The 27,917-nt window shown below is 44.8% G+C and overlaps 1 protein-coding gene across 2 annotated transcripts in view; it reads left to right on the top strand.

Moving 5' to 3' along the window:
• Window positions 1–999: 999 nt before the first annotated feature.
• ABHD2 (abhydrolase domain containing 2, acylglycerol lipase) overlaps window positions 1,000–27,917 on the top strand; it is a 66,546-nt gene continuing 39,628 nt past the window's right edge. Inside the window, exons 1-4 of one of the 2 annotated variants that reach the window (XM_050968839.1) lie at window positions 1,017–1,100; window positions 5,072–5,171; window positions 14,440–14,532; window positions 17,436–17,636. In XM_050968839.1, the coding sequence (XP_050824796.1) occupies window positions 17,443–17,636 (194 nt within the window). In that variant the 5' untranslated portion in view covers window positions 1,017–1,100; window positions 5,072–5,171; window positions 14,440–14,532; window positions 17,436–17,442. Of the gene's footprint in view, window positions 1,101–5,071; window positions 5,172–14,439; window positions 14,533–17,435; window positions 17,637–27,917 lie in introns of both variants that reach the window. The other variant, XM_050968838.1, reaches the window with a different exon arrangement.

Genomic DNA, 27,917 nt, shown 5'->3' with positions numbered 1-27,917 from the left:
CCTAGAAACATTGAACGGGGGCCCAAGGGGAAAGTCAGGGCCGATTCCTGAACCAGGCCTTTGTCTGGGACCCCTCAGGCTGAAGTCCAATGTCAAACGCTGCAGACTAATGGGCTGACAGCAAACTGCTGCCCTCCACTGGGACCCTGCAGTCCAAAAGCTGATAGTAAACCAGGGCTCTTATCTGCAGGCTAAAGGCCTGATGCCAAAGCAGGACCATAACATGGGCCTGTATGCGGTAAAGCATTGCCCCTCCAGCATGACAGAGGGCGACTGGGCCAAAGCTGAATGGGTGGCATTGTGACCTGTTGCATGGGATGGCAGCACCACTCAGACCTGACAGGGCGGCCGTGCCATCATGGAGGGTGGCCAGACCAAACCCGGGCGCTGCTGTGATCCCTCGCGCCAAGTCTCCATGCCCAGAACGGAAGGCTGGGCCCAGCTCCTCAGGATCAGCCGCTGCAGGGGTGAGCGTGGGATGGACTCGCTCCCCAGCCTCCACTCTGGGCCTCTCATCTGCAGCAGGCCCCCACCCACCATCTGGGAAACACTAGGGTCAGACTAAGGGCCTGGCACTGAGCTGGAGCCCTCGGCGGGCGGGGGGCTGGGCAGGCTACAGAGCAGTGGGGCGCCAGGCCACTGGGCTCTCAGCAGCCAGGTACGTGGGGCCTGGCAGGTGGCTGGCTGGGAGCAGCCCCGCCCGCAGAAAACCCAGACCGTGGTGGTGACTCAGGGACACGCCAGCTCGCACTCCCGCTCCCTACCCCTCCCTTACACCACCCCGTCCGTCATAAAGCCAATGGCCGTCCTGCCCATCTCTGACTGACAGTAACTGAAAGCCAATGGAATCCAAACGTCCGCCTCAACTGCGCCACAAGCAGCCAATAGATGAGCAGCTGCGGGGTGTGAGCGTTTGCCCACCCCCACGCCGGCCTACTGGCCAACCTCAGGCCGGTTTGGCGGAGAGTGGCGTGGCGAGTCTCCAATCGAATTGCACGGGAGGTTGCTAAGGGGTAGTTGGTAGCAGGGCCGGCTCGGGTGCAGACCGATGGGAACTGGTGCCGGAAGCGTCGAGAACAGTGGCCGGTTCGGGCCTACAGGTGAGGTGAGCAGGGGCCGAGATCCCCCCAACATCCCGGGGCAGGGCAGGGAGACGGGTAGCGATCGGTCGTTCTCCCTCCCCCCGCCATCTAGTGAGAGGAGGGGGCGCCGGGCGGGGATCGAGTGTCCCCACACCCCGCATCCGGCGGGGAGAAGAGCCGCGCAGCGATCCAGCGTCTCCCTCCCGCCCCACATCCATGGGGGAGAGGAAGAGCCGCGCAGGGATCGACTCCCTCCCCCCTAGTGTCCATGATGGGGGGGGGGGGGAAGGAGAGCGCAGGGATCGTGTGTCACCGGGGGTGAGAGCAGGGCAGAGATCGAGTGTCGTTCCCTCCCCCCGATCATGATGGGGGGAGGGAGAACAGGGCAGGGATCGCGTGTTATTTCCTCCCCCCCGACCCTGATGGGCGGGGGGAGAACTGGGCAGAGATCGAGGTCCCCACTCCACATCCATCTAGTGGTGGGGAACCCGGTGGGGATATGGTGTCTACCCCATCCCTCCTTTCTTCCATGTGTGGGGTGGGGGACCTGGGCAGGAATCCAGGACCCTTCTCTTTCTCCCCCATCCCTTTGGCTCGCTCCTGCCCCTGTGGAGGACAAACCCTTCTTTCCCACACCAGAGTAAGGATAGTCCTTACTGCTTACTTACTGGTGCTGTGTGCAGCCCAGTTCAAAATTACCCCTATGTCACAGGCTTTCACCTGTACTTTACTGAGCCCATGCCTCATGTGGGTGTATATGACCTCCAGAACATTCTCTGGCATTCATCATCTGCTTTCTCCCTTTCTTAACATGCTCTTTCTCCCCCATCCCCATGACAAAAATTCTCACCCTTCCTGAGGCTTTTCGTGCTCTGGATATTTGCAGCCTGTTCTCATGTCTTGTCCTCTTCCCTTCCCCTCTTTCCATTTAGCTATGCTGCATGTGTTTAGTTATTTCTTTGTAATTCAATCCCTCCACCTCAGGAGCACTTTTATTACTGCTGTTCGTGGGCATGTGTCTGTGCAGCCTACCAGGTGCAGTTATTTCAGTTCTATATAAAGGGACAGTTGCCTCCCGGTTTGGTGATGTGATGCCTCTGTGTGTGCAGTCCAAAATTGCATTAGCCTCTATTGCACCCATATCACATTGCAAACTCATGTCTTGTTTGCTGTCCACTATCACCCCTAAGTCTCCTTCAGCTGTTCCTGCCTTCCAAGTGTCACCTTCCCATTAGAAAAAAAGGATTGTTTGCCTTACTCTATAGGTTGTCGCTATCTAAGTTCTCTCCATTTTCCTGCTTATACCTTTAATCTCTTGTTTTCCTTGTATTATTACCTTGTTCTCACTGGTGTCTGAAATACCCTTCTGATTTGGGATCAGCAAACTTAATAAGCCATAATCTGTCTTTCCATGTCATTTAATAAAGATCCTAAATAAAAATGTACATAATATGAAACCCTGCTGCACCCTTCCTTCCTCCCGTCCCCAATAATATTTGGCATTGTTATAGCACTTCCTCATCCAAGGATCTCAAAGTGATCCGCAAGGTGGAATAGTATTGCTGTTCCCATTTTACAGCTTGGAAACTGTAGCATAGAGGTGAAATGACTCAGGTCGCAAGTTGATGGTGGTAGACCTAGGAACTAAAACTCAGGTCTCACTTCAGTCTGGTATTCTATCTACTGGATACATGTCCTTCTGTTACCTCCTTCCCTGGCCAACTCCTAGCACCTGATATATTTCTGAGGCAAGATGGGTGAGGTAATGTCTTTGATTATGCTCTGACTGAGGTACCCCATGGGTTGTGGTAGGCATGGGTAAATTGCGGTGTGTGTGTGTGGGATCTTTAAGTTCTTTATTGTAGATGGTGTCAGAGTTGTCGGTTGGCCTCATTTACATAGTCACCACAGTTGAGGACTATGATGATACCCTCTTTTTCTGCTGATTTAATCACTATCTGATGGTTAGATTTCAGGGACTGTGTACCAGTCTTCTTGGCAGTTTAGAGGTTATGATGAAAATGATGTTTTTAAGGACTTCACAGTCATTTTTCGGGGGTGGGGGCGGGGGTCCAATACAAGATATTACCTCACCTGCCTTGTCTCTCTAATAGCCTTGTGCCAACACTGCTATATTTCCGGCATTCTGTAACTAACTCTAGATGTCATTTAACTACCACTTGCAGTCTGTTTAGTTGTCAGTCTGAGAGACAGTGCTCTGTCCCAGTCCGTTTGGGTTTTCCAGATAAGTTTTCATGTTACACTGTATCAGATATTGTACTGCTGTTCATGTGTTACAGCTGTTATTTCTTTCATCAACTGATCTTTTAAGATACTTTCTTAAAAACTCATCCTTGTCTTCAGTGACTAGTTCTTTATTAAACCAACAGCTATGCATACAAACAGCAGTTTCCGGTTTCTGTAGCACCTAGATAACTACTTGTTTTGGTTTTGATTGACGTTATAGTTGTCCTATTGTCATGAGAGAGAGAGAGAGAGAGAGAGAGAGAGTGTGTGTGTGTGAGTGTGCGCGCGTGCACACGATGACTACCATGCTTCCTTTCTCTCACGACTTCTGGTCTAGAAATGCCTGTAGCCTGGGCTTATTAATCGAATCAACTGACTCGTACAAAGTGTTCAGTTTTTCATTTTATTACTTTTTATCAATAGCTGTTTTATTAAGCTAAATAGCTGTTACTGCCTAATTGTCATCACTCAGTTTCAATGAAATGGGCTTTAAAAAGTAGCTCAGCCATTTTAGAATTCTCACTGTCCTCCCTTTCTCATTTTATTAGACCTGCTTTCTCTCATGTTTGGTTGCCGCTTCTGTACGTCTAACAGCAGGACTTTGGCTAGATGTTTATTCTGCATTTTTTGTTTGGTTCCCTTCCCTCATGTTTTTTTTTCCCTTGCCAAACCATAACTCAGTTCTTATATGCTGGTCTGGTTCCTGCGCCGCAAGGAAAGCTTGGGCAGACTCTCTGCTGTTTTTCTCCTGGTCCAGTAGAGCTGCATAGAGCCCTGCAAAGCTGTGGATATCCATGGACCATGTTTGCGGATCAGATGTGTATACAGATTTTGTACCTGCGCAAGGCTTTAGAGATGCATTCATTTTGCTCCATTGTTCATCCTCCTATAGGTTTCATTAGTGAGGGTACAGAACAGAAAGATGCATCTTTAGGGAACTGGATACAACAGGTTCTAATCTGTGTTTTATTTAATAAGCCCTTGCCATACATACCCTGTAGGATATATTTGCAGCTTTTCTGCACTGAGCATAGCTGAGCATAACTTGCAGGCCTGTCTACACTTGCAGCACTGCAGCTGCACCCTCTTAATGAAGACGCTGCCTACACCAATGGGAGAGCTTCTCCTGTCAGCGTAGGTACTCCACCTGCCTGAGTGGCGATAGCTAGCAGGAGAAGCCCTCCTGTTAACATAGGAGCTACTGCACTGGGGGTAAGTCGGCATAACAATGTTGCTTAGAGATGTGGATTTTCCACACCCCTGAGCGATGTAGTTATACTGAAATAAGTTGGTAGTGTAGCCTGAGTCTCAGTGGGAGATGGCAGTTGCCCCAGGCTTTACTGGTGCTGGAGAGAGAGAAGCTGTCTCTGTTTCTCCTGAGGATGAAGTAGCTTCTTACGGGAAGGGCTGAAGCTGTATATCCCTTCTGTCACTATCCCCTCCTGTGAAAAACAGCTTCTTCTGGATGGAGCTTTGGCTTTTGAGTGAACTTTTTCTAGCCCTCTTTTCTCTTCAGGTAAGATCTGGGCTTCCTATTTAGTGAGCTAATCCAAGATTGCTATAAAGTATCACAGATGGGAGAAGCACTTGTGTGACATATAAAGACGCACCCTCAGAGATGCTTCCCTGTCCTGAAGGGCATACCATCTAAAATAGCAACACTGTTGTGGGTGGAGGTAATAGTTGAGGGGGATGAAGTGATGAAGGAATAACCAGAATAACACTGGGGATTTGCTTTGCAGGTACAAGTCAAGTTGGTTCCAAGTTGTAGAAAAAGATGGTGTTTGGGTGTCTGGTACTCAGGTGCGGTGGAGGCAACTGTGAACAAGGCAGTTAGAATTAGTAAGTACAAAATCAGTTACTCTCTGGACTGCAATTTGTAGCATCTGTTGTCTACCTGGGCTGCTTTGTATTTAATAATTGTAAGTAAACAGTTTGCTAATTCTAGTAATTACTCCCTTGGCCTTTCTGTTCCTCTTTTGTGTTTACAAAAGATTGCAGATTAATTTTAGTGGTGGCATTAGGATTTTATAATAAACACTTTCAATGGCCAGTAATACTGCCTTTAATACTTACCAGGATAAATCTTGACCTACAAAGTCTCAGCCTGGGCACAAACTAGCTCAGGGATCGGCAACCTTTGGCACATGGCTCGCCAAGGTAAGCACCCTGGTGGGCTGGACCAGTTTGTTTACCTGCTGCGTCTGCAGGTTCGGTCGATCACAGCTCCCACTGGCTTTGGTTCACCGCTCCAGGCCAGTGGGGGCGGTGGGAAGCCGAGCAGGCTGAGGGATGTGCTCGCCGCCACTTCATACTGCCCCCATTGGCCTGGGACAGCGAACCGCGGCCGGTGGGAGCCGCGATTGGCTGAACCTGTGGACGCGGCCGGTAAACACACCAGCCTGGCCCACCAGGGTGCTTACCCTGGCAAGCCGCATGCCAAAGGTTGCCAACCCCGAACTAGCTTTTAACCAATTTTTGCTTTCGATGGCAGGTCTAGTGGTTTCACCTGCTCTGGTGCCAATATTTTGTATGGGATATTAAAGTTTTCTGAAGTTCTGTTAGTGTTTTAGAATTATTTTCAGTTATGGTTTTGGGTTCTAAAGATTATTCAGCATACACTGTATTTGTAATGCAAAACATTACATAAATGTTAAAATAAACCTCACCTGCTGCTAATCCAAAATGTTCATGAACTGTTTTAATATCTCCAAACATTTGAAATCTGATCATATGTACAAATAAACATTTCCCACTCTTTCTTTAAAAGCCAAATCTAGTGTTAAAGGTTCATCTGATGGATAAGTTAATCATGTATTTAAAAGAGTTGATTAACTTCAGTACAAGACAACCAATTTCAATGTCAACATACAAGGAGGAAAACAGCTGTTTAAACTAAGCTTTTTGTTTAAAAAATTAAAATAAATAAAAGCCACTGTTGTTGCTCCAGAGGTAGCAATGGTGGGAATGCTAATGGGAAGAGGCGTGCAGGCAGTTGGCAGCATTTTAAGCACAATTTAACACTACCGAAAGGACTCTTGTATAACATGGTGCTTACAATTCTGGTACTTGCTCCCGGGTAGCGCTCTCATTGATAACATAAATTCAGTGCTGCTAGTGCTAGCAGCAGTGGGAGGAAACAAACATAAGATGTCCTGTGTTTTCCCCTGTGTCATTGCATACATGCAATAGTAGAATAGTTGCCTGGTACTGAAGTTGCATCACACCGTTAAGAAATTTCTGTTTCAGCATCTGCATCACTTCAGTTAAACAGCATGAAAATAAGTAGTCGGAAGCGGAATCCCAGGGAGATCGACCCAGGGCATTAGCATTCTTTGTCACTTTGGATCGAGCTCTCAGGAATGCTAGACCCATCAATAACTCCTCTTTTAAAAAAGCTTTTGTTGTCACTTAAATAAGGTGTTTTTACATCTTTCAGATTTGTAAGAATGAGGAAAATTAAATCTAACGAATTTATCACTATTTCAGCTGTTTGCTTTTTACAGTTTCAGGTTGTCTGCTCAAAAAACCCCAGTAATCTTCAATAGCCGTAATCTAGTTGATTTCACTTTTTACTTCTAAAGCTTTAGCTCAGTACAGCAGATTCAGTTGCAGTTTTTCCACGGGAATAAATTCCAAATACATTTGTGTACAGTGGAACTAAAAATAAACATGGAAACTTTCTTAGAATTGTGACAAAACTCTGCCTTAAAAAAACTAATTTGGGGGTTGGGATTGCATCGTATAATGTGTATGGAAGGCATTATATGTGTCAAAATAACTAAATGTAATGCACACCAATACATTGACAGTGCAAACTATTTAATTCTAATGTATACTTAATCTACAATCATAAGCTATGTACTGGATGTGTGCTAAACCTCACACATTGTATAGTACCAGCTGATGTCTCTGGCCTGGCTGGGGCCTGGGGTCCTCTGGCAATATGGTATGAGTGTGCCCTTCGGTAGGGAAATTGTGGCAAGATTGGTTAGATCATGGGTTGTGGCAGTGATTTTTATCCTTTAATTCATAGTAGGGGCAGAGTCTCAGGTTCTGCCTGGCAAGAAAAGCCATTTTAATGAACTAGAAGTGCAGAGTTTAGATTTATTAAATTTGTATTATGGTATGACCTAGTAATCCTAGTCAGAATCCCATTTTTCTAGTTGCTGTTCAGACATGCATTAAAATCTGAAGTACATATACTGTGAGAAATATGCAGGATTAGTTACGCAGAACAAGGTTAAAAGTATTAAAGTGAACTTATTTGGGGGAGGAAAATAGGCACCTAAGAACCTTTCCAGATTACAGTACTCACTGAGTTTCACTGGGAGTTTGGCATTTCACCGCCTTTTGTGCCTTTGCAGAGATTTTTGGGGGGGAACGAGAGGGATATGGAGGGTGACATTTTCTAGAAACCTAAATATCAACGGATGGAGCTCTCAGCTGACTTTAAGGCTTTACATATCTTGCATTCCTGGTCAGTCCTCACCCAAATCTGAGAATTGCATGTGCCAGAAGCATTCTGTGTATTGTTCTTAACTAGGTGACTATGTGTTGGGCTTCTTTAAAGAGGTCCTTGTTCTTCTGCTTATCTCAGCCTTGAAATGATGTTGCCTTGTTTTTAGTTTTTGAATTTATGAATATAAAACTCAAAATTAAAGAGTTCCCCTGGACTCGTGCTACTAGTTTTCATTGGCTGCAAACACGCTTTGTGTGAGGGACTCTGCAAGATTCCTCTTCTCATGTATGGTCTGAGAAAATGGAATTCTCAGAGCACTATTCCTGCTTGTACATTTCCTGCAAGTGCTGGGAGACTGCACAGATAACCCTGTGCGGCTTCACTGGGAGATACTGTTCCCTCTAATGTTGACAGTGTAGATATCTTTCTCTAATTATATTTTATAATATTTGAGGCTGGCCTATTTGCCTAGTGCTTTGGACTTTGTCTCATATTTACTGTGCAGAGAAAGCTGTGCTGAGCGCTCAGCCCTGGGTGGGATGAAGTGTATCTTATCACTCAGCAGCAACTCCTGCAGCTGACCAAAGAGCACCTGTGATGGGCCCTGCTTCCTGTTATCTTGGCTGAAAACAGTTCTGATGTGGGGACTTTGACAGTGTAGAGAAGGGAATCCGCAGGCTCCCTACTAGGAGACGGGCTCAATATACATAAGGCTTGGACAGTATGACTGTGCTTTTTAAAAAATACTGTGAGGGAACCTAACAGGCCTCCTAGACAGTTACACAGGTCCTGTGTAATAGACCTAAAAGATCAGATTATAACTTCCACGTTGGTTCATGTAGCTGAGACTTGATGCCAGCAGCATCCCGCCGAGGGCTTCAATGAAGTAGCATTGCACTGAAGAGACTGACTGTGCGGTAATGGAGTGCTGTTGTAAGATGCTCTGAGGTTTGTGTATTTCCCTTGTGCTTAGTGTAACTCTGGCTCCAGTGGGTAGCATGTTAAATAAATAACTTGCTACGCTATATTGCACGCCTGTTGGAGGAGGGGTTGGCCAGTATTTTTTTTCCACATAAATTATTGTGAGATCTATCAGGTTGCCTGTTTTGTTTGTTTGTTTTCTGTTTAGGCAGGTTATCTAGTATAAGTATCCAGGTTGCAGTTACCCTACAAAATAAGGACAAATATGGGGAGGTTGGTTCATTGGGGTTCCAGCACATAAGGGATTCTCTACTTACTTTGGTGTTGCCAATTAAATGGGGCAGGGGCCTTGGTTCTGCTTTAAGCTGATGAATCAAAGAACCTGCTATTATCCTGAAGCAGAGTAACACTCGTATCTTCTGATCCATGCATAAAGGACTTCCGTAACGTCTCCACTGTGACACATCACTTGCACTCCATAGAGCTTGTTTCCAAACCTAATCATAGTTTTAGATAAGATAGTGCTCCATATTCTGAGAGCTGGTCAGGCTGATGTACCCTAATGTGGCAAAATGCATTATAATGGTTCTGTGCCTTGATAAAGGTTACTCTTAAGTAATACTGAATGTATTTCTGAATGCAGTCACCTTATATGCACTAGCTTGGTTTGCCTGGTTCCCTGCTATTTCATAAACATGTTTGTATTTTGATTTGTGGGTGCAAACCTAGGGAAGGCTGGGAATGTGCTTGAGTACATGTGAGTTTCTTTGCTTTGTAAGATAGTCATTTGGATGCACCTTACCAAGGCAATAGCAGAGCCCTAATGGTTTTGCATCTGACCTGTACACCCTATGGTTAAGTGTACTGAAATTGCCATATTTCTTTTTGACAAGCAGGAATCTGCGAGGCTTCTTTGTGGACAGTTAAATGGAGCAGCAGTTAATATTATAGAGAATCTGTCAAATGGGTTGTGAAAACTCCAGATTTGGAACAAGGAGGACAAAATGCAAGAGCTGCGTGTTATGTGTTATATCTAAAATGGTTCTGTTGAAACATGCTGCTAAGGAGAATCAAAGCAGTTTCTTTTGGGAGAAGGAAAGAAAGATTCACGAGGCTCTGGCTGCAACCTAGACTTAAAGTGTCTCTGTTAGCAGGGCGAAAAGAGATTTCTTGGATAATTCTGTAAGTAGGGAAAGTTTTCAAAAGTAAATTTGCTTAGAACGCTAAAGTGTATGTGCAAATATCTTCAAAGTGCTCAGTTCCAAGGGTGGGTCTTTTGGATGCTAGCTGCTCTCCATAAAATCAGATAACGTACCGAACACTCCTGGTTGTCTAGCCCCAGCTAGGTGGTACCTTATGCAATGTAAACACTCTCCCATAACCTTACAGCACCTCTGCACTTGAAGTATCTAGCTTGTGTGCTATGTAATGAAGAATTCAAAATCCACCAGAGGCGCTAGCCGAGAAGTTTCTGTCAGACCATGATACGAGCCAGATCCTCTGTTCTGAAGGTTGACCGACTGACCAACCAAATCCCTCCCTTGAGCCCTGGTTTTGGCACACTAGTCTTTCAGCACTGAACTTGTGCTGCAACTTTGATTTGTTCAGTTTCCCCTCATAGGGCTTGTCTGCACAAGCTACTAGTTCTCTGCAAGTTGGGATTTGAATCTGTCCCGCACTAGCCTGCCACTGTTTGTCTGTTGGGACACTGCTGACACGCATTAACAATTGGTTAATGTGTTTTCGGTAGTTTCATTTCCAAGGGGATTAGATTATCTTCACAGGTGCTAAATAAGGAGACCCTTAGTGCAGGGTCTGGCTCAGAACATGCTTCTTAGGACTTCCTACCAAATGCTCAGAAGTTCCTTAGGGTGTTCTTTCAGCTTTTGGCAGGTACCCTTTTTGTGGAGTCGTCAATTGACTTGAATCTCTGAGGAAGAGGCAGAACAAAAAGTTCTTGTTTGTGCTGATTATGGATCTAAACATTTCATGTAACTGCATAAAATTTGAAATAGCAGTTTGATATCTTGCCATCCACGTGTTACTGAGCCTGCAAGAAACAGATGTACAGTTTTATTCTTCTGGCATTTTAGGCAGTCCTTCGTACAGCTTGCTATTGAGATGTACGGTAACCTGTTGGTAAGAGCGGAGTTTGTACCCTGTGGAAATTCCATGTATTTGTATGCAGAAGACACCATATAATGCATTACCACCCCCCTTCCCACCTCAAACCAAATCTACTCCTGACACGTTAATTCTGAATGCCTGAACATAAGCAAGCGGACTTTTTAAAACTAGTATTCCTGCTATAACCTCCAGTATTTAGTGCAGAGTGTGCAGTGACCTTCAGCTTTGTTTTACTTTCAGTGGGATGTTTCAAAAACTGTTCTACTTCAGCGGTGCCTCCTGTGGGGAGGCCTGTTGACTTCTGCCTGTTTCTTTCTCACCGACTTCTGCTACTTTTTGCCTGGCTTATCCTCATCTAAATTGTCTCAAAGACTTCTGTCCTATATTTGTTTTTTGTGGACTTATTTCTTAACAGAAACGCCTAGCACTTACAGTGCCTCCCTCTGACCTATGTACTGCAGTATGTCACACTCAGCTTGGTGTGACCTACTGCTATACATAGGTCAGAGGGAGGCACTTAGACTGTCTAACTGCTGCGCTAGCATCGCATTTAACTTTGTGAAAACACGGTCAGGATGACACAAGCCTGTCCACATAATTCCTGGACTATTTTTAAGGGCAGATGAGACCTTATTGTTTATTATGACCATATAGTCTGACCTCCTGCATAATACAGACCATAGAATTTCACTCAGTAACTACTGCATTAAGCCCACAACTGCTGGTTAAGCTACAGCACATCTTTTAGAAAGACATCTAGTTTATTTGAAGACCTCAAGTGATGGAGAGACCATCCCGATCACTTGATATGTGGGTCCCTTCAACCTTGTTTTAATGGAAATATGGGTTAAAGGATTAAAAAATGTCACCATCTTAAACCTCCCTTGACTTACTTTCATCCCTCTTGTTTCTTACAGTGTAGATATAGGTCTAGTGACATCTTATGGCTTCTAACATGCCAACTTGTCAACAGTTGGTCAAAAGTACACCGAAGTTCCTTTGAGAGGATAGGAGGCATACAAATTTAAGAGCTTTCCTGTAAAGACAATTAAGTATCATTGGTTAGACCCAGTGCAGGATAGCCTGGCTGATGGAAGAGTCTCTAAAATAATACATGCAGAGCTGCTGAGTCATGGAGGGTGGAAGGCAGGGCTGTGATTATCTTCTCCAGAAGCTTGGATTCCAAATTAGCGTTTGTCTCCAGGGGATCGGAAGAACCAGTACATAAGTGACTCGCCTTTGAAGCTATATCCTTTTCACTTGCCTTAATGCAATGTCATGACATACCAGATTTTGCCATGTATATTATTGTTAATTAAATGGGCATGTCTGAACCGCCTGATTGCTGTCACAATGTTACTGAAGAATGATATGCTGTAAGTTGTGATACCAAAAGTGTGGAAGCCAAACTGAGTTTGTAAATGAGCTTCCATCTGTTTGTTGTGGAAAAGACCACCACCCTGTTAATTTTGGATCCGACAGCCTGAGGCACCTTTACTGTTATAACAAGACTACAAGATTACAAGTATGCATACAGGGAGAGACAGCGTAACCCCATGCAAGGGGTAGGCTGCTCTGCCCCTTACAATTTTCACCAAGCTTATAAAGGTTAAAACCGCAAAACGTCATATTGATTACACAAGTTGTAGAACTGATAAATGAAATTGTTTTTAATTGTTCACTTTATTAATGTAACTTCTGTTCACCATTCACTACACTTGTCTACACTGTAACTTCTGTTCCATATTGTAATTCAAACCCCATTTTAAAACACTCACTCCATTTTGTAAAAGCTTCCTCCAACCTTCATTTTTGCAAACCCTGCTGTAATCTTATTAGTTTAGTTTAGATGTGTGAATGAGGTATGTATGAATGATGGAATCAACCTCCAGCCCCAGCCTGTCCTGATGAGATAAAGTTCAAATACCAACGGCTGAAGACCTAGACAACAGCCCTAAACAAAGTAAGAAGCATCCACCCTAAAAAGAAAAGGACGACAGAACAACAGAAGGAAGATCAAAGCCGAGTCCAAAGCTGAAAGTCACGCCTGCAATTGATGGGTGATCAGTCTAAACCCAGAGGCAGCGTGACACGGCAAGACCTATAGACTTTGAATCCAAACTAAAAGCCTATAAAAAAGAAGGGTGAGATGAGAGACTCTGGGTAACATTCTGCTGCCAACATGGAAGAACATTGGTGCCTGCCCAACAGAGATCCAGCTCAGCCTTGTGCCCAGCTTTCATGGCCAGTTAGCTGCCACAAGCTACGAACCCAAGCTGCAAAATCAAGCCATGAACTTAAGCTATCTTCAGGACTGGTAACTATGCAGCAGCTGCAGAACACCTGATGAATGTGGGTGTGAATGTGTGTGTGTATAGGTATTAGGTATAATGTGAATGTGTGTGTGTATGTAGGTATTAGGTATAATGTGTGTGTGTATAAGAATTAAGATATTAGTTATTAGTCATAAATTGTTATCATAATAAATGTGGCATCCTTGCCTTGTCCCCTTTAATAAGATCCTGCTGGTTTTTACTGGTCTAATATAATTGGTACAACAAAGTTATTTGTCCTTTTCTGGTAAATTAATATTGCAAATCAGCAAGCTGTTTTAACATATATCATGCGTTTTGACAGTGATTTAGCTGGTCATTCTATAATTGAGCAAGCTATTTCCACACTTATCATGCGTTTTGGCAGTGGGTGAGCTGGTCATTCTGTAACTCCACCTTGCAGTTACCATAAGCAGGCAATAATTATTATACTATATTTTGCTTAAAGCAGCTGGCACTTAAGTGACCCTTTGTCCCCCTGCCCAGTTCCTCTTTTGTCAGTGCTTCATACCCTGTTTCTTCATACATAGTTGTATGCTGATAAACAAATTGTTCTTAAGTAGCATTGGTTTAGTTAAGCCTGAGGCCTGCATATAGGGCCTGTAAAAATAATTGCAAAGCCCCTTTACCTATTAAGCAATGGCAAAGCTTATTTAATGAGACGGGGGTGAGGGGTTCTATTCCCTATCATGTTAAAGTAAGAGTTCTTTTGGCTAAGCCTGTTAAAACAATGAAAATGATTTTTTCAGTTTGGCAGGTTAGCACTTTCACAGTGCTGGTGCTGTACAGTCTACAGAAAGCTGAGAAGAGGCCTGGTAGACCCTTGCAATGGCAGGAAATCCTGAGAGTGTGTGTGATCCGTGCACAGTACCGCTTCCCATATGTCCTGTCTTCTCAAGTGCAAGGCTGAATTGTATTTGAAAAGTGCTTCTCACTTCCAGCATGTGTGAATTTACAGGCTGCTTCAGTGAAAGTGGGATTTGTCTTTTGCAATGAATATACTTACGTTGTGCAGTTCAAGAATTGCTATGCAGGGTAGATCAACTAAAGTAATCTGTGCTTGAAAGAAGGCTTCCATGAAGCAGATGTATCAAAGAGTACACTGTGTCACCATGACTTTCAGACACAAGTTAATTACCATTATCTTTTTGCTTGCAGACATTCTTGTCTGCAGTGGGACCTCTACACAGTCGTTTGTGCTTTCTGTTAGGCTGCATATCTCTCTACTGGAAGTGGTGGTAATGTGATCTTTGTGGTTTCATTTTAGGGTAATTCTACTAGAACATCGATCTGAACAGTAAAACTCGGATCCTTTGAGGACTGCCTGAATACTTCTAGCTCTGAAGAACAAGCAACACTGGTAAATATTTCTCTCATTTCTTTGGATGAGTTAATATTTGGCATGAGGATAGAAGGGCTAAGGAAAAATTGCCCACTTAGCTCTGGGTCTGCTTAAATGGATTGCTTTTCCAGAACAGTAGCTAGCTGGAGACCTAGTATCAAGGTCCCTTCTAGTTCCGCATTTCTATGATTTCTACATAGAGGCTGACCGTTGCATGTCTGCTTCTGGGGCAGAGGCTAGGCCAAAGTTGGAGACTCTCATAGATTCTGTCATATACAGAGGGATGAAGAGTGTGTGATCCTTGTGTTTCTTTGCATAATTTTGTATCTAAGAAGTTTGTGTAGGGCTCTGGGTTTTTAACCGTAATCTCGTCTGTTGGTTGCAGAACTACAGTAAGCCTAAGTGGAAAAATAACACACTCAGCTGGCGTTTGATACCCAGATAGGATATTTGATACTATGAGGGGCAAGTTATCCCATATCTGCCTAGTGCATGGTTTCTGGCACCTCTTCCAACGCCTATGGTGTTGGCGCTGTCAGGTTACTGGATTTGATGGACCTCTGATCTGATCCAATCTGGCAATCCTTGTGGTCCTGGGCAACGATAAGTAAGGCTGCGAGTTTGTCACGGAGGTCTTGGAAGTCACAGATTCCATGACTTTCCAGGACCTCCATGACTTCTGCAGCAGCCAGTCGCACCGGCCACTGCTGGGCAGTCTTGGGCCACCATGCCCCTGCAACTCCACAGCAGCAGGATTTTCAGTGGGGTGGGGCTCAGGGCTAAGGAAAGGGGGTTGGGACACAGGATGGGGTGAGGGCTCCGGGTGGTGCTTACCTCGAAGGGCTCCCTGGAAGCAACGACATGTCCCTCAGCTTGTAGATGTAGGTGCAGCCAGGCTGCTCCGCATGCTGCCTCTGCTGCAGGCACCATCCCCACAGCTCCCATTGGCCACGGTTCCTGGACAATGAGAGCTGCTGAGCCAGCGCTTGGGGTGAAGGCAGCGCACGGAGCCATCTGGCCATGCCTCTGCCTAGAAGCCGAGGGACATGTCGCCACTTCCAGGGAGATGCACAGAGCCAGATAGGGAGCCTGCCAGCCCCTCCAAAACCCCCTCAGCACCAGGGAGGATCCTGGTCCCCTCCCCCATGCACCCAAGATTTAGTCAGGGATTTATAGTAAATGCCATGGACAGGTCATGGGAAGTCAATTTATGTTTACTGCCTGTGACCTGTCCATGACTTTTACTAAAAATACCCATGACTAAAATATAGCCTAAACGATAAGGAGGGTTCAGATAACATGATAGATTAAAGTAAACAATCTTATAGTTCAGTGTGAGAAGGAGTTTACTTCGACGCTATTTCATGGTAGTGTCATCACGTCAAACTTCTCTCTAAATCCACTGACCCAGACTGCTCCTCTGGGGTGTTTGGTATTTCTGAAGAATAGGTATCCCATTACCAAACACACATTCCAGTGTTCCTATCCTCAAGCAATCTGAAGGATTTAGATTGTCCCTGAGTCCACTCACTGCTAGGGTGCTTCCTTCTGACCGTGTCTGGGGATTAGCTCCACGCCAGTCCAACACTTCTTTCTGCTGTTTGCTGCATGTCCTGCTGCTCTCTCGCACTCTGTCTGACTTGGGTGCTGTGTGTTTGTGGCTTGGCCCTCTGGCCAAGTCCCTGTGATTTTTTCCCTTCCAGGGAAACCTTTTTGCCTTTCCATACAAAGGGTCCCAGGCAGTCTTCTCATTCCCTAGTGGCTGGTAGGCAAATTCAGGCCTGCCTTCTACTCCCGGTTCCAGCTCAGGAGCCCTCTAATCAGCAGCCAAGGTCTGCACCATCCTAAACCTTGCTGACTTTTCCTGAGCCTTTCCTACTACATCTGGTTTCCCTCTGGGTTTGTCAGCCCAAATGCTCTCCTCCCAGGGGGTGACTGCAGATCAGGGGTGCCAGAACGGGGGGGGGCAGTGGACCATGGCCCCATCACTTTTAAAAGTGGAAGGATTATGCCCTCACACTTCTTACCTGCTGTAAGGCGAGGGCAGAGGAGGGGGTGGAGTGGAGTGGGCAGGGAATGGGCCTTGGGGGAAAGGGTGGTGTGGAGCCAGAGCCATAGTGTGGATGCCGATAGGGCCCCTGCCACACACACACTTTTAGGGAGCTTCTGCTGCTCCTGCTGCAGATTAAAACTCTAGGCCCAAACACACCTCCCTTCCCCCGAGGAGTGACTGCAGACTGCTTCCCTGCAGCCCCTTTCTGTTGCCAGCTTCCTGGTTTCTATCTTAGCCCCTCCTATTGCTTTGCAGATGAACTCTGTCCTCATTCAGGGGATTTTTTTAGTCCATCAGATTCCCCTCAGCTGTGGTCTACCTGGTTAACTTCCCCCTTTTCAACCTCATTAGCCCCTTCCAGGCTGGTTTGGAGTTATATGGTGGTATGACAGTTCTAGGGACTTTGTGTGGAACTATGGCTTGACCTACTAAGAGGAGAAATTGGGCATGTCTTGGTTTCTCATCTCTTCCCAAAACGTGGCATCACTCCCACCTTCAGTTGTGCTGGGCATTCTTTGGACATATTGCGGTCAGCTAGTGGTTTCGGGATCTTGGCAGTGTTTGATGCTTAAGATACCCACATTACTGAAATCATAATGCAACACTGAATAGGAATAAATGTCCCTCCCTAACTGATCCCCCTGTCTGTACCAGAGCTACACGAGATGACCCTTTAGAGTCATAGAATGCAAGGCAACTCCAGATGTGACTTGTTTTGAGTGGACCCTGTCATGGGAGTATTTATTTGTGCAGGGAAGCGTTCTTTATAGCACTATCAGTGGGATTCTCTATTTCATACTGCAGCTTGACTTGCTGTGTAAATGTGTCACTATATTGCAAAAACGCTAAACTTTTTCTTTGTCTCTAGATTTAAAATGAATGCAATGCTGGAAACCCCCGAGCTGCCAGCAGTGTTCGATGGGGTGAAGCTGGCTGCAGTCGCCGCTGCTCTCTATGTCATCGTTCGCTGCCTGAATCTAAAGAGCCCAACTGCCCCTCCTGATCTCATTTACCAGGACACTGCTCTGTCCCGCTTCCTGCTCAAATCCTGCCCGCTTCTGACCAAAGAGTGAGTGATAAATACAAACCTTATAACTAATGAACTTTTATATAGTGAAGAGAAGTTGAGCTTAGGTATTCTCACCTCACTGCATACAGTTGTACAAGAACACTGTAACAATGGGTATAAATAGATGGCAGGGTATTCTTTGGAGATGCAGAACTAATTGCAGGGACCTATTTTTGTTGGCATAAAAAAGCCCTTTCAAATGATTGTTACTGTATTGCCCAGGGTCCCCAGGATTCAGGCCTCATTAGGCGTGTCTGGGAGCAAACCCCTCAGCTCGGGTAGTCACACTTGGGCTAGTAGGGCTTGAGCTAGCACACTAAAAACAACTGGGCCGAGGTAGCCAAACAAGCTCAAGCCCACCCCATTGCCTGGTCCAAGCTCTGATAGCTAGCCTGAGCGGCCACCGGTGCCATAATGTCCACACAGTTCTTTTTAGCGCTCTAGTGTGAGCTCCGCTAACACAAGTCTTTCTACCTGACTGTGAGGCTCTCTTGCAGCTGCAGTATAGACATAGACACGTTGTGTTGTGTTCTGTACAAATGCATGGAAAGGCAGTCCCTGACCCAGTCAGTGTCTTGGCTTACATCACTGGGACGTGTTCCCCACTGTGGAAGAGTAGGGCCCAGCACAACATGCTTCCTCCTGTGGGAGGTGTAGGGAATATCTGTTATAACGTCCTACACTCCAGTGAGTCAGAGCATTTTGACACTTCTAGAACTTACAGTATAAGAGCTTTTCAATCCATTTGTCAGAGTGCCTGCAGTTCATTTCAAGATGGGTGAAACCATCAAAATGTTGAGCAAAACAGATCTCTTTCATAGCAGTCTAATAAATAAGAAAGCAATGAAATGCTGGTTCTTGCCAGTTCTTCTTTGAGAGGGAGGCTTGTACAACTTGCACAACTTGCATCTGTTAGTTAACTGCAGGAGTGACCCTTTAAGGTATCAGGCCAAAACTTATCCTACTCTGCTGTCTGCAAAGTCAACGTAACTTTTAACAAGAAAGAAGTAAAATCAAATGCTTAATACTGGCCTGTTGCATTGAGGAAGAATCTACATTAACTTGTGTGTGAAGCTTTGGAAGGAAACTGACTTCAGTTTAAAGCTTCTTAAGTGATTATACACAAGGAACAGAAAATATCTTGAGATCTTTATTCTGAAACACTGATTGATTGACTGATTCAATCTGTGAGAATTCAGGGATTACTGAATTAACCTGAACTTTTATTTGAGTATGAAAAGTCTAATTGCGTCTATGAACGCTGTTTGTATTCCAATAAGATCTTAGCTTTAACCAAGATTGGGGTTTCGTGCTAGGTGCTGTGCAAACACAACAGTTCACAGCCTGAGTCTTGAAAGCTTACAGTCTAAAGAGACAGAATAAAGGGTGAGAGGAAGAAAGTATTATATTCATTTTACAGATTGGGAACTGAGGCTCCAACTAAGTGACTTCTCAAATTCATACACTAAACCTGTGGCAGAACTGAGAATTGAATCTACGTCACCTGAATCCCAATGCAGTGCTGCAGCCGAAGACCATCCATCTGTTCTCAGATTTGCAAGAAATATTTGTCAGGGAACAATGGATTGGTCAAGTACAGTATATTAACAAATACTCTCTGGGATTAGAGGTTCTACTCCAGTGACTCTACTCACATACACAGAATTATGCTGGTCAGCAGTTCTGAAAGCACAAGACTTGTGACCTTCAGTGCCCTAGAGGAAGGTGAGGTTCAGGTGGATGTACTCAACACAGGCTGTTGCAAGGGGCACTAGTCTTGCCTGTCTGTCTCTGACTTTCATCTTTCTTAAAGTCTAGATCCTCCCTCTTTTAAGACACCTCTAGAACAAGGGTAGGCAACCTATGGCACACGTGCAGAAGGCGGCACGCCAGCTGCTTTTCAGTGGCACTCACACACCCGGGTCCTAGTCACTGGTCCAGGGGGCTCTGCTTTTTCGTTTAATTTTAAATGAGGCTTCTTAAACATTTTAAAAACCTTATTTACTTTACATACAACAATAGTTTAGTTATATATTGTAGACTTATAGAAAGAGACCTTCTAAAAATGTTAATGTATTACTGGCACGCAAAACCTTAAATCCGAGTGAATAAATGAAGACTCGGCACACCACTTCTGAAAGGTTTCCTACCCCTGCTCTAGAATATAAACATCAAAAACACAGATAATGCAACACTTAAAGGTTGCTATTCTGTTGTGCAATAACTGGAGGAAATACAGAAGTAAATTTTCCACAGAGCCTTAACATGACAGTAACAGCCTGTGCAATATTGCACTGTTTACTGTCCACGTTCTCACGGAACCCATAATGTCAAAACTCTGATCTGAGTGGGACTCTCTTCAGCCTGTAACTCTTCTCTAAAAGGAGATACTCTCCCTTTGGGAGGAGTAGTGTGGTTCTCTGACATCTTTAATTTTAAGAATGAAATACATATAGACAAGAATTTATTTTAACTTCCATTTCCAGAGACTTTCAGGAAACAAATATTTAAATCTCTGTAAATATGCATGCAAATCATTCACAAGAATAATTAACCAACACTATTACTTGTGCTCATACTCCATTGTAGTATCTTGTAAGGCTTGATTAAATACTAGCTGTTTTAGAGCATAAAGGAAGCTGATTATGCAGCTTACTTTGCATTCGTGTTTGAAGAAAAATGCCACAATTTCTCCTCCTTTGTGTCTGTACTCAGCTTTCTGTTAAATCCCCCACTGGTACAGCTGTTTCTCTGTATTAGTGAAGTGAAGATCACCTTCTGGCTTCCAGACAGCCGCAACTTCAAATTCAGTGTACATGTTGGAAAAGTAGTGGCCTGTTAACAGGTATTATTAAAGTGAGTGAGTGATTGGTGGTAGGGAGCTTTCAGGAAAGGGAACGCATGTGGGTAGAAATGAGAGAATAACTTGGATGCTGTCTTGTAAAACTCTGTAGGAAATACCTGAAATGATTTCTAAGGGGTTGGTTTAGTCCCAGCTTCACAGCCTTCAGCTGTATTTATACTTTCAAAATCTTTATTTACACTCATCAACAGGAAGGGTCTGTACACTTCATATATGAAGCTACTGAATCTGACTTTAGAAACTTGGCTGTGGCTTGTCCAACTCGGAGAGAAACCCAAGTCCAGAGTGTCTTCATCAGACATGCCACTCACGTTTAGTGCCTTACTAAGTGTAATGTTGTAGCATGTTCCTCTTTGAGTCTATTTTTTTTTTCTTGACGGTCTTATTCCATGAACCACAAACTGGGATGTAGTACCTTCCTTCAGTAGTCCAGCTGGTGTTAAGTGAATTAGTGAGGAGCTTCATAGTTGCCTGAGCCTGTTGCCAGCTAGATACCTGAGACTGTTAGATGCCACTGGTGCTTGTAACAGGATCACCAAATAAGTTACTTACAAGCTTTCCAGTAAAATCTTGTGGACTCCCTTCAGACCCAGCCAATGGAAAGGAATTAGATGTGGCACATTGCTAAAATCCCCATCTGTCCTCCTACCCACCATTTCACTGTTCTCATTGTCTGGCTCTGTCTTGTTCATCAAATGGAAGTACCTTCTAACTGGTACTGTGGTAGCAGCGGGCTCTTAACAGTCATAATTTAAGCAGCAGTGTCTCTTGCTCTGAGGCTCTTGTATCCTGATCAGTGACTGTCAGTCTCTCAGTGCTCTGGGATGACCAAAATTTGCACCTGTCTTTTGTCACCAGCTGCCAGACAAGTTCAGTTAAGTTAGCAACCTGCTGTCCCTCTTGTTCCTTTATAACTATAACTTGTTCTGTTGTCTGACTCTCACTTAAACAAGCACATCTTGTGTTCATTGTGCCTTTTCTGAGCTATGTTTTTTGATACACCTCTACCCTGATATAACACAAATTTGGATATAACGCAGTAAAGCAGCGCTCCAGGGAGGCGGAGCTGCGCACTCTGGCGGATCAAAGCAAGTTCGATATAACGCAGTTTCACCTATAACGCAGTAAGATTTTTTTGGCTCTCGAGGACAGTGTTATATCGAGGTAGAGGTGTATGTGGGTTTTCTTGCTGTGCCAGTGTGTATCCATTCTCTGGTTTCTTGCGGGGCGAGATTGATAACCACAGGAGATCTGTTCCCTTCCCAGACCTCTCCTCCCCCCAAGACCTCTCATCAAGGATTTAAAACTGTAAACATGTTTCATATGGCCAGGCTTAGGCAAATGACTCTGTGAAAAGCCTTTTAATACATGCTGAAAGCACACCCAGGAATACAGCCTAGGTTTTTTACCCTTTTATCCTTTGCCTGTGTGGTAATTTTATATCCTAGTCATGCTGCCTGGCACCAGAATGCTATTTCATACTGTCATGCTTTGTCCTTTGGCTGCTTCCTCCTCCTGAAAGGAGCAAATCTGCTCCTTTGCTTGTCTCCTGCCTCCATTCTCCAACAGTGGTCAAGGAAAAGACAGAAAATACTTAGTGTTTTACCTAACACAAACAGTTGACAAATTAATTGAAAGAGAAGGTATATTTTGGCAGCCTCAGGGACATGTGAACTAATCTGATGGTAAACCGGGACGCTAATAAATAATCCACTGTGGATTTGTGAGAGATTGGAGCCCAGGTCTTTTCTCTCCACTCCCCTCTCCCCTGTGGTCATCTAGCACTGACTTTCCAATCTTCCATATGGTTGGTACTATACTTTCATTCAGCAGCTCATGTTTTCCAGAAGTCTACCATAATATTCCACTTCATTGGTTTGACTAGGAACACTTCTCTCTTGCCTCTGATGCTAAAGCTTTTGGGGATATAGCTTATGAAATCCACTGTGTTTATATAAAACTGTACTTAATCCCTCCCCCCACTCCTTCCCCCCGGGAAAAAAAAACAACTGCAGCATAGCTGAGGGATGCAGCATAGCTGAGGGAAACCCCTTTTGCAGTGCAAGTGCTTCCTGTCTCTGTAGACAGCTTCCACAAACTTGATTTCTGGTGTCTGCAGTGACTTTTTTTTTCACAGGAAGACTAATGTAAGTATGAAGTTCCCCAAATAGCTTTCACTTTGGCTGTTGTATGCGACAGCTAAAACTCCAAATGTGCAACAGGCCAGTTGAGCTGATGCAGAATATCTGCTGCTAAATATTTAAGGGCTCTGAAGCCTTTTGGTTTAAGACAAGACTTTTTGAATCATTCCAGAGAGGTTGAATAATCTGCAAGCTTCTCCTCTGTCTAAGTAGTGAATAGGAAGCAAGCTCATAGACTTTAAGGTCAGAAGGAACCATCACGATCATCTAGTCTGACTTCCTGCACATTGCTGGCTACAGAACCTCACATACTCACTCCTGTAATAGACACCTAACCTCTGGCTGAGTTATTGAAGTCCTCAAATAATAATTTTAAAGACTTCAAGTTACAGAGACTCCACCATTTACACACGTTTAAATCTGCAAGTGACCTGTGTGCCATGCTATAGAGCAGGGGTCTCAGACTCCTGGCCCGTGGGCCATCTGTGGCTCGCAAGCCTCCCCAATGAGTTCCGTGGGGCTCCAGCAGTTTTGGGGCCAGGTCTCTCCCTTGGCCCCACCTGCCGCCCCCAGGTGCTCCCCCTTCAAGGGCAGCGCAGCAGAGCTGAGCGGCATCTGCCTGCTCGCTCCAGTGGCTGCTGGCCCCTCCCTGTGGCCCAGGGGCAGGGCGGGGCTGTGCCTCCGTGCACTGCCCCCACCCTGAGCATCCCTGCAGCCAGTGTGGCACTGCGGGGGCAGTGCCTGGGGGCAGAAGCGCACCCCACCTTGGAGCCCCAAGTTAAGTGCTGCACTGCCTTCCCACACCCCCTACCACTCCCAAATTCCCTCCCAGAGCCTGAATCCCCTTCCCACACACCCCCTCCCACTCCCAAACTCCCTCCCAGAGCCTGCACCCCAGACCCCCCCCAGAGTCCCTCCAGAGCCCAACCTCTGACCCCCTCTGCACCCAAACTCCCTCCCAGAGCCTGCACCCTAATCCCCTACCCCAGACCTTCTCCCCCACCCAAACTCCGTCCCAGAGCTTTAAGCAGGTGGGGGGGGGGACTTAGGGGGGGACAGGTTCTGGCTGGTATGAGTGACATTGGCCCACTGGGAGGATTTGAGGACTGGCACTGGCCCTAAGGTAAATTGAGTTTGAGACCCCTGCTATAGAGGAAGGCAAACTCTTCCCTGCCCGGGTCTCTACCAGTCCAACACAAGGGAAAATTCCCCAAATATGGCAGTCAGTTAGAACCTGATCATTTGGGCAAGACCCACCAGCCAGACACCTGGGAAAGAATTCTCAAAGTGGTGTTGACTATGAAGTTTACAAGATCAGTCTTCTTGAGAGAGAGTCCAAAAATCCTAAACTTGGACCACTTCTCCCTCCAGCCCCACCCTGAAAGAATGGGGAGCGTAGCCTCTTATTTACAGCATGGGAGCTGGCAGACAGGACTCCTGGGTTCTACTCTTGACCCTGTAGTAGACTTTCTGTAACCTGGAGCAGAGCACTTAACTCTGTTGCCTTCTTACCATCTGTAAATGCATATACAGTAGTGACGCCTCCAAGTGATGTAAGGGTTAATGTTTGTAAAGCACGAAGCTCCTCAGTTGAAATGTGCAGCACATGAAGTACAAAGTATCTCTATTGATAAAAGCCTTTCTGTTGCTGAATGTCCATTTTCAAATGTGTGAGAATCTGAACACTGACACTTCCTAATAAAAATAAAATAGTTTTGTGTGCTTTGTTTGAGCTGCTCTAGAAAAGTAGATTGTTGAACACCCAAAAAATAGCATAGTCTGAAAACTGTAATCTTCTGCCCACAAGCCACCAAACCTTAATCTGGAAACCGATTTGTTGGTATTGGTTCTATTAATATCAAATCATGTCCATTTCTAACAAATATTTTCCTCTTGCTCTCCCTGAGGGACTGTTTACTGCCTCAGTCACTGATATATGGGGTTGAGTTTCCATTATACAAACACAAAGCATATGGTGCTGAAAATAGGCTCACACATCCTAATGGTGTTTATATAACAGGATGTGCACGCACTCAGCCAGTTCAGGCTAGTTATCAGTTTAACACTATGTACCTATCAGTGACAGAGCACGTAAGTCAGTTACTATGGTAGGTAACCATCAATCCCAGACTTGCTTTCTTGTCAGCTTTGATTTGTAGTGGTCAGTTATTGAAATACATTGGTGTCTGTGGGTGGTGTAAAGTTTCATAAAGGATATTTATAGGGCATCTACTGGAAGAAGTTATAATGTGCTGCCTTGGATGTCTGTCATTGGTCAGGGTATTAGTAATCTGTAGCAGACTTGATCATAACAGGGAGGTCATTTTAGATGAGCCAGAACAAGGTCCTGCGGTAAACCACTCTGAACTAATTAGTTCGGTACTAGTACCTGTTGGGCTTGGATTCAAATTTGGCTGCTCTGGTCTCACTCCGGTAGTCATAAGTGAGAGTTTGAGTATTGGCTAGGAAGTTTCAGAAACTGTGCAGGTGCCAGCGTAGACTTCTTTAGTTCTAGTGTCTCTAGCCTTCCTTACAAAAGGAGAAATAAAACTGTAAACAGCCTATGAAATGCTACAGCATTCTTGATCAGTACACAAGATTGCCAATGCTACTTGATGCAATGTAGAGGCATGGTATCCTACACTGCAGTAGCTTGTTTAGGCTGGAGAATGAGAAGCTGCTTTCAGGGTATTTCTTTTCCTTTGGTTTATACTGCGGCTGCATTATGGAGAAGCTAAAAGGAGCCTTTGTCGTCTCCTTGGACTCTGTAGTACAGTTTGGGAAATCTTAGTTCCTGTTCCCACTGGAAGACCACACATCATGTTAACTGTGTTGGAGGGAGCTACAGTATTAAAACTGGGTCTCCTACCAGGTAGGGCTTACCATGATGGGCCCACTATGGACTCCTGAGTAATTCTAATGGGTCATGTCCAACAAGCCTCTCTGCAGGTGCACCCATTTTGCCTGCTCTAGAGAGAAGGCAAGGAATCTAACAAAACTATGTAGGTCTGATCTCTAGCTCATGTTTCTCTGCATCATGCCATGCAGGACCTATTTCCTTCATGTGCTGCTCAGTTCTAATGGGCTTTAAAAGCATCTGCCTGGGCACAGGCCCTTCTGTTTTGTTGCCTGTTGAGATTTTGTGGGAGCAGCTTTCTGTTGTAGCTCTTTGCCGTACAGCAGTGTTTCCCAAACTTGGGACGCTGCTTGTGTAGGGAAAGTCCCGGGCGGGTTTGTTTACCTGCTGCATCCGCAGGTCTGGCCAATCGCGGCTCCTACTGGCTGCGGTTCACTGCTCCAGGCCAATGGGGGCTGCTGGAAGCGGTGTGGGCCGAGGGACGTACTGGCCAACACTTCCAGCTGCTCCCATACTGTCCTTACACAACTACCTGATCCTCCATATTAAACAAAACTCTGGCTGTCTTTTTCCAGTACTTGATACTCATTCTGTACTATTAAGGTATTTCTGTCCAGCTGGGTTGAGTTTGAAAACATTTCCTGTGATGACTTACTATTTCTTACAGTGTTGTACAGAATAAAGTTGAAAACGGATCATCTGTTTCTGTGTCTTGCAGAGGGTGGAGGTGCTGGTGCTTTCGGAACATAATGCTTGGCTAGCTGTCACTGCCAACATATCCTCCTGCAGCAGTGGTGATAAACCACAATGCATAGCATGGACACTCCTTTATCATTTGTCGTGTGTTACTAATAGTAAAAGCTGAAGATCACACCAATTCTATAAATAAAGATGTGTACCCACAGGACTGTCCTTGCCAGTCCTACGTAGACTTTAACCACAGTACTGTGTTGTGGGTGATTCCCAAGGATTTTTTTTTTTAAACTCGCCATTAAGAGAAGCAGACAACATAATTCTTCACAATAAACCTTCAGCTGTTTTAGTGAAGGCCTATTTAAAAAATGGAGAGCCAAGTGACCTTTTGACTGGATTCTTATAGCTCTGATAGGTACCATTTGTAAACATTTGTTCCATAGCGCAGAAGGTATTTGGTGGTTGTGGTTGGCATGTTTGTGTTGCAGTATCACTCAAGGCCTCAGTCAGACTGTGTTGTACTCCGCCCTGTACAAACTCAGTAAAATGGCTCTCACTCCAGTGAGCTTGCCCTTCAAATTAAAACCCTGTCTATTTGGTCTATAGTTTAAGTCCATGATTGGCTTCACTTGAAAACTTCAGTAGGTAAGAATTTGTGGTTATTGTAATTGATGTACTACTAAAAAGTTAGAAGGGATTTCTGAAAGGAAGAAATTCCTACCCTATTTATCAATGTAAAGATATTTCTTACCTTCATAACTGGTAGCTTAGAATATTAAAAAAAACAATAGCCAAGACCCCTGCATAAACCTGCTCCAGCTTTGCTAGGGTTCATTTAAAGATTTGACTTCTAATTGATCACACCACGAAAGCGGAAAAACAAGTTGCTTTCCCTCAACACATTCCTGTCTTAACTAGCTACTTTCCACTCACTAGTCAGATTCATCTATAAAGTATATAAATAATTTACCCCACAGTTCCTCTGACTTGGACAAAGAAATAGTTTGTCTCTTGCACCCTTTTGTAACCTTACTGCATGCTGGTTGGAGGCTCTGGGTTTATTTTCCAGTTATTCCAGCCTGTGACCCAAAGCAATATACCTTACAGTAATTCTTAGCTCTTTTACATGCCTTTTTTTGTAAAGCACTTTGAGATTTGGGGATGAAGAATACGAAGTAGCGCTGTCCCTGTTTTGATGCATAAATTTATAATCTTTTGAAATTAAATCCAGTTTGTTTTGACCTTGTTTCACTATAAGTGGATTTTTCTCCTTTTCCACAGAAGCATCCAACTTCCGGATTTTGAGAGATGTTACCTAACATCGCTCTTTGTTTCTATACCCAGATTATAGAATTCTTCTTCCTCTTGATATGAAAGAAGCGAAACCTTTAGGACTTCTTCACTTTCTCCAAGATGGTATTAGTCTCCTTAGGCATTTCCTCTTTTCTTGGCCACCAGCTTCTGTGGCTTTGATTTTGTGTGGGGGACTTGGTGCACATAGCCTTGTCACAATGAGACTGGGGACTCTCTGAACAAGTGGAAAAATCCATTGAGTGAAGTGCTGAAGCTTAGGTAGGAGATGATTAAAATGAAAACTGGCTAAGATTGCATTTTACCTATTTGAGGCCTTGGCTACACTGGCGCTTTACAGCGCAGCAACTTTCTCGCTCAGAGGTGTGAAAAAAACACCCCCCTGAGCACTGCAAGATACAGCGCTGTAAAGCGCC

Source organism: Gopherus flavomarginatus, chromosome 9 (assembly GCF_025201925.1).
Source record: "Gopherus flavomarginatus isolate rGopFla2 chromosome 9, rGopFla2.mat.asm, whole genome shotgun sequence".
NCBI lineage: Eukaryota > Metazoa > Chordata > Testudines > Testudinidae > Gopherus > Gopherus flavomarginatus.
Note: the sequence above shows the minus strand (reverse complement) of the source record. Positions and strands in the feature narration are given on the sequence as shown.